The 13,689-nt window shown below is 41.7% G+C and overlaps 1 protein-coding gene across 2 annotated transcripts in view; it reads left to right on the forward strand.

Annotated features, from left to right (window-relative positions):
* FILIP1 (filamin A interacting protein 1) overlaps positions 1–13,689 on the forward strand; it is a 195,297-nt gene that overhangs the window by 163,782 nt on the left and 17,826 nt on the right. For both annotated transcript variants that reach the window (XM_036871532.1, XM_036871531.1), the window contains one exon: positions 9,243–12,048. In XM_036871532.1, the coding sequence (XP_036727427.1) occupies positions 9,243–12,048 (2,806 nt within the window). The remainder of the gene's footprint in view (positions 1–9,242; positions 12,049–13,689) is intronic.

Here is a 13,689-nt window from a genome sequence, read left to right on the forward strand (position 1 = left end):
AATATCAAAATTTCAAATGAGAACAGGACCTGACTCTGCAGCTGCACAACCCAGTCTCCTCCACTTCACCCTAATCCCCACCCTGCACAGTATATTGGGGACATTAGATTAATTCTGCATAATTATTATAATAGTCACCATCTTGAGGAACTGAGGTGATTTATGAAAGAGTAACACTTCTTCCTGGGTCATCTGGTTAAACCATGTCCTATCATGTTACCAAGCTGCTTAGTTCTGTACTATATGCTCTAGTTGGGAAAAAATGCACTGTGATTCAAGGTTTCAAACTGCAGGAAAACTTAACTCTTTTGAGGTTCATTCATCTCTAATCACTATCATGCCCTTGCTGGTTTTAACCTGCCTTTTCTCTTGACAGAGAGGCATACACACAGGGAGAGTTGGAGAAGAACAAAAACAGTGGAGGGGAAGGAAACAGTGAGAAGGGAAATTAGCGTGATCTGGCTGAGAAACAAACCTAGGATGACATCAGGGTTTCAAATGGGGTCTGATGGATTAAAATGGTGACAAGTGACAAAGGAAGCAAAGAGAGAATTGCTGCTCTGGGGCTAATGCTGAGAAATTTGGAGAAATGGTTCAAGGAAGAAAAGTGAGAATGAATATAGTCCAGTGAGGCCCTGAGTCTTCAGGAGCACGGATTGACCACTGTTCCAGGGAAGGTGTTTATCTCAGAGACGGATATCCAGAAGAGGGTTTTAAAAAAATCTTTCACTTCCCCTTTCCCCTCCAAAACAATTTATCTTTAGACTCTAAAAGGAAAGCTAAATTAACAAATATCCGTGGAACAGATAAGAATGAGCTGCTTTTTCTAGCATAAGTTTGAGTAAGCATAAACAGATCACAGTGAGGAAGAAAAAGTAGAAGTCTCTAACAAGCTTAATTATAAACATGGAAAGGAATGAAAGAATCACCCAGAATCATAGAAATATGAGAGTCACATCATAGAGTAAGGAAGACGAAAATATGACCAGACTCCAAACTAGCTGAGACTTAGGTGGAGAAAAGCTAAACATTACAAAAGAGGGTTAAATCTTATTATGGAAAATTTCAAACATCTACAAAAATAAAAAGAATAGTGTAATGATCTTTTATGTACCCAGCACTTAACTTCAACAATTAATCAACTCATGACCAATCTGGTTTCATCTATCCTAACTCCCCTGGATTACTGTAATGTAAATTCCAGACATATCATTTCATTCATAAATATTTCAATATGTATTTCTAAAATGTAAGGATTCTTTTAAAAATATTGTCAAAATCCTTTATCACACCTAAAATTTAATAATTCCTTAATGTATTTTTTCCAATTGTCTTATTTTTAATAATTTGAATGAGACTCCAAACAGATTATAATTGGTTGGTATGTCTTCTAAATTTCTTTTAATCTATAGTTTCCCCTCCCCCATTCTTTTTTCTTAGAATTTATTTATTGAAGAAACTAGGTTTTTTAACCTGTATAGTACCCTACATTTTGGACTTTTCTGATTGCATCATCACAGTGTCATTTAGTATGTTTCTTGCCCCTGTCTTTTCTGTAAACTAATGGTTATAGAAGCTCGATCTGATTCAGGTTCAATTTTTTTGGTAAGAAGATTTCTTGGGTGGAGGTCTATATATATGTATACAGTATCTGGCTGTCTCTCTTTTGGGAGACATTAATGAGCATTGCCCACACCCATTATTTTATTGGGGATTGCAAAATGGCAGTATTGTATAATTACTTCTTTATTTATTATTCTATCATTATTTATTAACTGGACTATTTCTATAAAGAAAAACAAAGAGCTTTAAAGTTAAGTGGGAACATGCTAGTATCTCTCATATACATATGAGGTTAAAAATGTTGACCCTGCCCTACCTGTGTCCTGTGTCCACATCCCTGTTTCTCCTTCCTTTCACAATCAAGATCTCAAATAATTAGTCTCAGGTACTTGTCTCTATTTTTTTTTTTTTTTTCGCTTTGGTTTTTCTTCAGCTAAGCTTTATTTTGTATTTTGTTCCCTAACCCCACTAAAACCGCTCGAGTGAAGTACTGTCGATATCCATGTTGACATATCCAATGGAAGAAGTTTTCTTTAAATCTGAATTTAAATGAAAACGAGGAACATTTTCCTGTCTCTCACTTGGTCCCTCCAGAGTATTGCAGTATGGACATGCCCCACTCCTGCCCTCTTGGCGGCTGCAAATCCACTATTGCCTGGATTCCCTCCTGACTCTCTGGCTCTCATTAAGTTCCTTGATGTTTCCTCATCTCAGTGTCTTTTTTCTGTCCTTGCTCCTCTTTCTCTCTGATGTCTCACACGTCTTACTCATCTCATCCTCTCTCATGGCTTTAGATTGCACCTGTCGCTGGACACTCCCAGTCTGTAACTTTGGCCCAGATTCATCTCCTGATCTCCAGGGTACCAATAAGCATTTCACTTGTAGGTTCCAACAACCTCAAAGTCGATGTGCCTTTTTAAAATTTTATTTTATTTTTGGCTGTGTTGGGTCTTCGTTGCTTTGCGCGGGCTTTCTCTAGTTTCAGCGAGCGAGGGCTACTCTTCCCTGCGGTGCGTGGGCTTCTCATTGCGGTGGCTTCTCTTGATGCGGAGCACGGGCTCTAGGTGCGTGGGCTTCAGTAGTTGTGGTACGCAGGCTCAGTAGTTGTGGCACGCGGGCTCTAGAGCGCAGGCTCAGTAGTTGCGGCGCACAGGCTTAGTTGCTCCGCGGCATGTGGGATCTTCCCGGACCAGGGCTTGAACCTGTGTCCCCTGCATTGGCAGGCGGATTCTTAACAGTTGGCACCAGCAGGGAAGCCCCGATGTGCCTTTTTTGGAGCATGATGATCATCCCCTCCAAGGCTGTTTCTCTTCTATTAGCCTATATGTGATAAGCACTGACAGCAAACAAATAACACTGTCCAGAAGCAGCAGAGTCTGTCCAAATTTCTCCCTCTCCATCCTCACTCAGTCTGTTACCAAACCCTATGACTTCTGTCTCCTGAAAATCACCACGTGAACCCCCTTCTCTTTTTATTCAATGACATGACCTTAGTTCAGACTCCTTTCTCAGCTCCTGCTTTCTCAGGAGCTCCTAACTGATCTCCAGCTTCTCCACACCTGTCGAACTTCCTCATATTCTGAATTCCAAGTTCAGAGTCATCCTCTTAGCCCGCTGGGGGCTTTGTTTGCTTGGCCTTCCTTTCCAACCTCATTTCCTTCCACTGTTCCCACAGGTACCCTTCATTTTAGTTGAGTTACCTGTGGGGTCTATTTCCCAATTCTGTGCTTTTACGTGCTGTTTCCACTAGACTCCTATTTCAGGCTTTGCAGGCCACATGCAGTGTCTGCCTCTTCTTCATTATGTTTTACAAGCCTTTAAAAGTGTAAGAACAATTTTTAGCTCCAGGACTGTCCAGATACTGGCCTTGATCTAGATTTGGCCCACAGACAATACTGCTAACCCCTGGTCTAGAGGGCCCTTTCCATGCCTTCTCTACTTACTTAGCTCCTACTTAGCTTTTAAGACGCAGGTTAAGAGTCACCTCCTCCTAGAAACCTCCCTGACTCCACTCCCCTGATATGACTTAGCTGCCCTTCCTCTGGTTTCCCACAGAGGTAAATGCTTCCTCTGCATGTCTTTGTCTCTGTAATTGTTGGTTTAATTGTTCTCGTCTTTAGAGAGTAAATGCCTTAGGGGCAAGAACTGTGTCTTTTTTTTACTTTATATGCCTAGCAGAGTGCCTGGCACAAAGTAAATGTTCAGTAAATGATTGTCAAATGAGTAAACAAGAAGAGGTGTGACCAATAGCACTGGCTGATGGCATTTACTGAGAACATTCTGTGGGCTGGCCACTGTCTAAGCACTTTACAGAGGCCGTTCCCTTTAGTCTTCACAACAGAGGCACAGAGAAGTTAAGGATTTGGCGGAGCACATTTGAATTTCAAGAAGACTTTTGAGAAGGCCTTTTGAGATCATCTTCAACAAACGTGTAAAGAGCTCACCATCGGCCACATTCTAGGTGCTGGGGCTGCAGCAGTGAATAAAATACACAAAAACCCTCCTTTCAAGGTGTTTACAGTTTAGAGAAGAGCGACAGTCAATTAAAAAAAAAAAGAATAAGTAAAATGTATAGTGTATTAGATGGTAATAAGTGCTCTGGAGAAAAAGAAAGCAGAAGAAGAAAATAGGAAGTTCTACCATGAAATGCACAAGACAAATAAGGTTGGCAAAGCAGGCCTCCCTGAGAGGGGATAATTGTACAAAGACTTGAAGGAAATGAAGGAGTGATCTATTAGAATATCTCAAGGATAAAAGAAAGAGTTTTGAGAGATGAAGTCACAGAAGTAGGAGGAAAAGAGTGATGACGTGGGGCCGTTTAGGCCATTGTGATGATTTGTGCTTGGAGCTGAGGAGCGACAGGATCTGATTTACCCTTTGTAAATCACGCTGGCTCCTGGGCAGAGAACAGATGAGGGTGAGCCAGAGTGGAAGTTGAGAGTCAGGTTAGGTTACTATTGCAATAATACACATAAGGGATGACGGTGGCGTGGGCCAGGGTAAGAGCAATAGTGGGATGAGAAGTGATTGGATTCGAGATGTATTTTGAAGGTAGAGTTGACAAGGTTTATTGAAGAACTGAATGTGGGCTTGTGAGAGAAGGACAGAACTCAAGGATGACTCTAGATCTGGGGCCCAAGCATCTGGAAGAATTTGGTTGTAGTTGACTGACGTGAGGAAGCTCTGGTTGGAACAGGTGCAAGGGAGGGCTGGGAGCTCAGAGAGATAATGACTAACAGCCCCACGGGCTCATGGGTGACTGATGAACAATGTCCCTGCTGCTGAATGGGTTGAAGTTAGCAGCAGGGAGAGCTTGACTGTGTCTGAAGGGCTCTGTGCATTGACCTGTCTTTCTATTAATCACTGGGGTTGTGTTGCCATTGACACAGTGCTAGATGTAAACTGATATATTGGGTGACAAAACAGTCCGAGGAGGATCTTGACAATTCCAGAAGGATAGGTGAATCAAGTAAGATGAAGTTAACCTAAACAAACACAAAGTCTTGCGAATTTCAGCTGTTCAAGCAATACCCGTTTGAGGAATAGCATTGTTAAAAGCACACCGTGGTCAAACAGATCTGGTCTAAAATCCCAACCTGCCCCTTCTTAGTCCTGTTCCCATGATAAGTCAAACGACTTCCCTATTTATAAAATGACATAGTAATGCCTTGCTCAAAGTGTTGTTATGAAAATGAAATGAAATAATAAAACACTTAACACACAGCCTAGGTTGTAACAGATAGTTGGTAAATGTTCTATTATCAAAAGACCTTTCTTCCTATCCTTTATTTTTTAAAAAATTAAGTATTAGTAAATATTTGAGTTTGGAGTGGGCTTTTACGAGCCTCTTGAAATAATATTAGGACTCAAGGTTTTCTCATACCTGAAACATTATTTTCCTGGAACAAGTTTTCTTGTCAGCCGGAATTCCACCTGGAAATGTTCGCTGTCTTCTCTTTATTTTTACAACTTCTGCTTTCACCTCTTTCTGCCTTGAGATTAATAACCTATTTTATGTTTTCAATCATATTTTAAGTCACTCTTTTATATTTCTTTACAACTTTTCTCCCTTTATCTGACATTTTAGAACACTTTGCAGGGCTTTTAATATTATTTTTCTTAATATATTTTAAAATTGAGATATAATTTACATATTACAAAATTCACCAATTTTAATTATACATTTTGATGAGTTTTGATAAATGTGTACACCATAACAGTCAGAACACCGAAATCCTCTTATTTTGCTCCTTCAATAGCATAATTACATGGAAATGCCCGCATAATGTACAGCAAATTAAGTGTTTAAAGCACAAAGTGAAATTGTAACTATTAGAAAATTGTTTGTGCAATAGTCATTATGCTTTGTGAATAGTTGCACAATGATGTGATAATGCTTCTGAATGCTTGTTTAATGTAAAAAAAGAGGATTTCTAGATATGGGGGAAGAAGAAAAAAAACACCTGAAAGTGGAATGCCAAATTGACTGGAAAGGTGGATAAAAAGAGACAAGCAGCCTCTTTCTTAGGCACTCCTATGTTTTTCCATGGGTCTCGCCTTGTACCTCTCTCTCTCTCTCTCTCTCTCTCTCTCTCTCTCTCTCTCTCTCTCTCTCTCTCTCCCAACAGGTGTTCCATAGCTCCTCCTCATTCTTTTCACCCCTTCTTTCTGAGCATTTCCCAAACTTTTTTCTCTATCCTTTCCTTTTTCTCTCTCTGCATATTTCTCCTTTGGAGATCACATTTATTTCCATGTCTAAGGGACTATCACCTCCCTTATTGAAATAAAAACCCAAGAATTACCAAGCTTTTAGCACTGTAAGTTTCTATGTAGGGAGGGATGTCTGACAAAAGAGTCCCAAGATCGCCTATGATTTCCTTCCTCCTGGGCTTCTCTTACTTTATTACCACTGTTCCTCCCACTAGATCCCAGATGTGTGCTGCTCCAACATTAAACTTCTGGTCCAACTGTGGATAAAATCATTTCTCTTTTTTCTCTCTAATAGAGGTTAGAACTTAAAAAAAAAACTAAAACAAACAAGCAAACAAACAAAAAGAACACTAAGACCTGTGGGAGAGACACAAAAAGCCTTAATTTAGTTTAGCCTGGTCTACAAAACATCATTTAGGGTTCTAATATTCCCATAAGCATGTTATAGGTTATCTGAAGGTTGTTCGTCCACCAGGACTAAGGATAGACAGACCATTAGGGCTATCTTTCCAGTCTACACAGAGAAGGCTCCCTCTCTCATGTGAGGTTTCCCACTTAAGAGAAACTCCTCTTCTCCCAGAGCTGATGACTAGAATGACCATATTCTTTAAGAGAGGCCATTGCTAATGAGATCAGAGACATTCATTGTCTAATAGCCACTAGTAATATCCAATTACTGGCCTAGTAACAACCATAACATACATTCGACAAAAATTTATACTCAGCTCAGCATAGTAAGGACTTTAGTTCACACAGCCCTATGTAGGTGGCTTGAGCTTTATTTCTAGCTCAAGCTGATTTATTTGTTCTTTCTTCCATTTATCCATTCAGTCAATATTTCTTGAGCACCTCCTATGTGTCAGGCATTGTGCTAGGGGGTGAACAAGGACCTGGCACCCACTCTCACAGAACTTTCATGAACAGAGGTAGGCAGACATTAAAAAATTATAAGTTGATAAGTGTTATAAAAGAAGACTGCAGGTTATTATGAGAGTTTCTAAGAGGATCTGACTTAGTTTGGTCAGGGAAGGCTTCCTGAAGGGAGTGACATTTGAGTGAGACTCAAAGGACAAAAAGTCAACCAGATATGTTCATGTGTGTGTGTGTATGCGTCAGGGAGAAAGGAAGAGTGGGGAGGTACTTCTAAGCAGAGGGTCCAGCGTATTTGAGGAATGTTAGGAGCTTAGATAACAGGTGAGAGATCAGCTTGAGATGAACCTGCCCAGGTGGTCAGGAATCACATCAGTCTGGGCCTTGTTATGGATTTCATGCCTCTATTCTTAAAGCAATAGAAAGCCATGGGAGTGTTGACTTAAAAAAATGCACAACGTGAGAGTTGCAAGTTAAGCTTTACTGGGGGCAAAATGAGGACTACAGCCCCGAGACAGCGTTTCAGATAACTGAGAAACTGCTCCAAGGAGGTGAGGGGAGGAGCCAGGATATACAGGAGTTCTGCAACAAAAGGGCAGGTAGTCGGAACGTCAAAAGATTATTGTTAATTAAAGAAAACCAGGTATCTCAAGTTAAGGAATTTAGCGCTTTTCTGTGTATGGGAATATGCAAGAGTCTGGGCTCACTGAAATCATTCCTTTGATATGCACCTCAGCTACCTGGGGCCAGTATCCTGTATTTTCACATCCTGAGTTTCCTCAGGGCTCACCGCAGGGAGTGGCTGCAGTCTGATGGCGGCTAGATGGCAGGTATTCTTTTCAGCCCTGAGTTTCCCCAGGGTTCACTGGCTCACGTTGGAGGGCTGCAGTTGTTGATGACTGTGACACCCTTTGTTTATTGCTGTGGCAGGAAATATGCCATTTATAAATATTCCATTTACCAGGAGTGACATGATTACATTAGAATTTGGGTGAGAGTAAGTAGTAATAATAATAATGATAACATAAACATAATTATAATAATATAATTATAAATTTATAATATAAAGTGTAGTTTTAGCTACACTTACTATGGGCCAGGCACTGTTATATGTGCTTTCCATATATTAACTGATATGCACCTCAGACAAACCTTATGAATTAGCTACTATTTTAATGCTCAATTTATAAGTGAGAAAAGTGAGATACACAGAGGTTATATAACTTGTCCAAGATCATACAGCTAGGAAGTGGCACAGCTGAGGTTGTGAGGGGACCAGTTTGGAGGCTGTTGCAGAATTATCAGCAGATGCTAGGACTTGGACGGGAGTAGAGACAGTGGGGAGGCATTAAGGCTATGGGTTAAGGTGTATATGAGCTGTAAAATTTATAGGACTTATTTTCAAAGCACTACATTTCTAATTGTTGGCACGTTTATTTATTTGTTTGTTTCAATCATGGTAAGAACACTTAACATGAGATCTACCCTCTTTAAAAAATTTTAAGTATACAATACACTAACTATTGTTAACTATTGTCTGGTATACTTTTCAACTTGCTGTTGCTTCAGTTCTCAATTTCTGCCCATACCCTTTCTCACCTGTTTTTCCTATTTCTGTTAAAAGTATTATTGTTTGCGATTATTCGGACCCAAAGCACTGAAGTAATTTTTTTTCTCTCTCTCTCTCTCCCTTCCTACCAGTTAATAAGCAGTCACAAAGTCCATGTTATCTTTTGCAAAGTTGTCACAATTCATCCTATTCTTCCCATCGCTAACGCCCTGCACGCACAAATTATGAAACAGAAACTAGTACCTGAAAAGCCCTCCTCATGCTCCCTTCTAGTCGTTACCCTTCAGTACCGGTAACCAGCATCCCGACTTCTGATTAGCTTCCTTAATGGCTATTCGTTAAACCTTCATACTGCAGTAATTGATAAGGGATTTATTGTAACAGCATTTTATTTTATTTTTATTTAATATCTAAGAGAAACTTCTTTGCAGACTAATCTTTTAATATGTATATGAAATATTTATGTATGATATAATATACAAAGTTTAATGTAATAAAATAGAATATTTTAATATATTTTGTTTTCTAGGTTGAAAAAACTCCTTGAACAAGAAAAGGCTTACCAAGCCCGCAAAGAAAAGGAAAATGCTAAGCGGCTCAACAAACTGAGAGATGAGCTTGTGAAACTCAAGTCCTTCGCACTCATGCTGGTGGATGAAAGGCAGATGCATATCGAGCAACTTGGCCTGCAGAGCCAGAAAGTACAGGACCTGACTCAGAAACTGAGGGAAGAGGAAGAAAAGCTCAAAGCCATCACTTCTAAATCCAAAGAAGACAGGCAGAAATTGCTCAAGTTGGAAGTGGACTTTGAACACAAGGCTTCGAGGTTTTCCCAGGAGCATGAAGAGATGAACGCTAAGTTGGCCAATCAAGAGTCTCACAACAGGCAGCTCAGACTCAAGCTGGTTGGCTTGACTCAGAGAATTGAGGAGCTGGAAGAGACCAACAAAAATCTTCAAAAGGCAGAAGTAGAACTTCAGGAACTCAGAGATAAAATTGCCAAAGGGGAATGTGGCAACTCCAGCCTCATGGCAGAAGTGGAAAAGCTTCGGAAGCGCGTACTTGAGATGGAGGGTAAAGATGAGGAGATCACGAAAACCGAATCCCAGTGCAGGGAACTGAGGAAGAAGCTGCAGGAGGAAGAACACCATAGCCGGGAGCTCAAACTTGAAGTTGAGAAGTTACAGATGAGAATGTCTGAACTGGAGAAATTGGAGGAAGCATTTAGCAAGAGTAAGTCGGAGTGCACCCAGCTGCATTTCAATCTGGAGAAAGAAAAGAACTTAACCAAGGACCTGCTCAATGAATTGGAGGTAGTCAAGGGTCGGGTTAAAGAACTGGAATGTTCTGAAAGTCGATTGGAAAAGGCTGAATTAAGCCTAAAAGACGATCTCACAAAGTTGAAGTCCTTTACCGTGATGCTGGTTGATGAAAGGAAAAATATGATGGAAAAAATAAAGCAAGAAGAGAGAAAAGTGGATGGACTCAATAAAAATTTTAAGGTGGAACAAGGCAAGGTTATGGATGTAACGGAAAAACTCATCGAAGAAAGTAAGAAGCTTTTAAAACTGAAATCTGAAATGGAGGAAAAGGTATACAGTTTGACCAAAGAGAGAGATGAGTTAATAGGCAAACTGAAAAGTGAAGAAGAAAAATCCTCTGAATTAAGCTGCAGTGTTGACTTATTAAAGAAGAGACTTGATGGGATAGAGGAAGTGGAGAGAGAAATAACAAGAGGAAGGTGTCGAAAAGGACCTGAGCTCACCTGCCCAGAAGATAACAAAATTAAGGAGCTAACACTTGAAATTGAGAGACTGAAGAAACGTCTCCAACAACTGGAGGTGGTGGAAGGGGATTTGATGAAGACGGAAGATGAGTACGACCAGCTAGAGCAGAAATTTAGAAGCGAGCAGGATAAGGCCAACTTCCTCTCTCAACAACTGGAGGAGATAAAACACCAAATCGCCAAGAATAAAGCAATAGAGAAAGGTGAGGCGGTGAGCCAGGAAGCCGAGCTGAGACACAGATTTCGGTTGGAAGAAGCTAAAAGTCGAGACTTAAAAGCAGAAGTCCAAGCCCTGAAAGAGAAGATTCATGAACTGATGAACAAAGAAGATCAGCTTTCTCAGCTCCAAGTGGATTATTCTGTCCTTCAACAAAGATTTATGGAAGAAGAAAATAAGAACAAGAACATGGGGCAGGAGGTCCTCCATCTGACCAAAGAGTTGGAGCTGTCCAAGCGGTACAGTCGCGCTCTCCGGCCCAGTGTGAACGGCAGGAGGATGGTGGATGTCCCCGTGACGTCCACTGGCGTCCAGACGGATGCTGTCGGCAGCGAGGCGGCGGAGGAGGACACGCCAGCGGTGTTTATACGCAAATCCTTTCAAGAAGAAAACCATATCATGAGTAACCTTCGACAGGTGGGACTGAAGAAACCTATGGAACGTTCCTCTGTCCTAGACAGGTATCCGCCTGCGGCCAACGAGCTCACCATGAGGAAGTCTTGGATTCCATGGATGAGGAAAAGGGAGAATGGGCCCCCGGTGACTCACGAGAAGGGGCCTCGAGCCGGTTCCAGCCCGGGGCACCCAGGAGAGCTGGTTCTTTCGCCCAAGCAGGGCCAGCCCCTGCACATTCGCGTGACGCCAGACCACGAGAACAGCACTGCCACTTTGGAGATTACGAGCCCCACGGCGGAAGAATTTTTTTCCAGTACCACCGTCATTCCCACCCTAGGGAATCAGAAACCGAGGATAACCATTATCCCATCACCAAACGTCATGTCTCAGAAACAGAAGAGCGGAGACGCTACTCTCAGCGCGGAGCGAGCCATGTCCCCGGTCACAATTACTACCTTCTCCAGGGAGAAGACGCCAGAAAGCGGAAGAGGGCCGTTTGCGGACAGGCCCACGTCCCCCATTCAGATCATGACCGTGTCCACATCGGCGGCCCCGGCGGACATCGCTGTCCCTCCCGAATCCCAGGAAATGCCCGTGGGAAGGACTGTCCTCAAGGTCACCCCAGAGAAGCAGACTGTGCCAGCCCCAGTCCGGAAGTACAACTCCAATGCCAATATCATAACCACGGAAGACAATAAAATTCACATTCACTTAGGTTCGCAGTTTAAGCGAGCCCCTGGGACTTCAGCTGAAGGAGCAAGCCCGGTGATTACTGTCCGACCCGTCAGCGTGACCGCGGAGAAGGAGGTGTCCACCGGCACAGTCCTTCGCTCGCCCAGGAACCACCTCTCGTCTCGCCCTGGCGCGAGCAAGGTGACCAGCACCATCACCATTACACCGGTCACGACCTCATCGGCCAGAGGAACCCAGTCAGTGGTGAGTACAGGGGGCTCCAAAGTTCACGCCAATGGGGGGGGGCGCGGGGGGAGTGAGAATAACGCAGTGCCCAGAATACAGCAAAAGCACGTGCCCCTCCTCCACCCGAACCCACTACCAGGTGTCTCCTAGGGGACTATCTACATCAAGAAACAGGAGTAAAATGTGGCCTAATACTTTATGAATTTGAGCTAATTATGAGGGATAACTTATTTTTCACATCAATTATGGAGACTCCAAAAATCCTTGCAAAGATGGCCTCTTGCAGTGTCAGCATATGGGAATAATAAGGTTTAAAATTTGATTTTTATGTTTAAACTATTTTGAAAAATGGAGACTGGAGAGAAATGGTCAATATGCAGAAAATTATTAAAACCGTTCCTGCGTTGGGCTTCCCTGGTGGCACAGTGGTTAAGAATCCGCCTGCCAATGCAGGGGACACGGGTTTGAGCCCTGGTCTAGGAAGATCCCACGTGCCGTGGAGCAACTAAGCCTGTGCGCCGCAGCTACTGAGCCTGCGCTCTAGAGCCCGTGAGCCACAACTACTGAGCCCGAGCGCTACAGCTACTGAAGCCCGTGCGCCTAGAGCCCATGCTCTGCAACAAGAGAAGCCACCACAATGAGAAGCTCTCGCACTGCAAGGAAGAGTAGCCCCCGCTCCCTGCAACTAGAGAAAGCCTGCCCGCAACAACTAAGACCCAATGCAGCCAAAAAATAAAAATAAAAATAAATAAATAAATAAACTATTCCTGGGTTATAGTTCTAGAACCTAAAATATTTAAAATACATTTACGTATGGTCGTAGTCGTACTTTATTCGAAAAGTAAGATTAAAAGATTATTATATCCAAAACTTTTTTTAAAGTAAAAAAGAAGTGAGTTTATATGTCTAAACACTATATTTTATTAATAGTATCGTGCAGAGAGCAGGTGCTCGATAAATATTTAGGTAATACCAGCTGGGAGGCTAAATGAAGGATTATTAAAAAAGCATGTCCAAAGTATAAAAGCCAGAACTTAAAAATGAATTCTATTTTTCAAAATACCTCCAGTGATTTTCTTCATTTATTGAGGACAATTGGTAGATGAAATTATAGAAGAGTATGCACTACTTAGATGTTAGTTTAAACTAATAGACTAGAAATTATGATTCCTAATCTCTGAATAAATTCTGCAGCATATATTAGAAACTCTTAAGAAGGAGAGGAAGCTTATTATTTAAGTATAGAAACTGTGGCTCATTTTCCCATATCTTCACTATAATTTACTTTAATTCTCTGTGCACAAGCATAGACCCAAGACAGGCTTCAAAGTGTGAATTACTTACTAAGTGCTTTGCCAGTAAAGCTTTTTGTTATTGGCTCGATGGGAGCTGAATAGCATTCAGAACTGCTCACCCTTCTCAAATGGTTCAGTGCTGCTTTAATTTAAGCAACACAGCGTAGCTTGGATTTTTATAAAAGCTAGTGGAGGTGTAATTGTTGTAATTTAGAGCAGATTTTCTGCTGGAACATCTTATTCCCATTTTAAGGGTCAGGTCAAGATAGGCTTCCCTTCTGTAGCAACATTTTGGATTACTGACTAAAGCCCATACACAAATAGGATTTCAAAACAACTGTCTGAGATTTCTAAGGCCTAAATG

Source organism: Balaenoptera musculus, chromosome 12, assembly GCF_009873245.2.
Source record: "Balaenoptera musculus isolate JJ_BM4_2016_0621 chromosome 12, mBalMus1.pri.v3, whole genome shotgun sequence".
Lineage (NCBI taxonomy): Eukaryota > Metazoa > Chordata > Mammalia > Artiodactyla > Balaenopteridae > Balaenoptera > Balaenoptera musculus.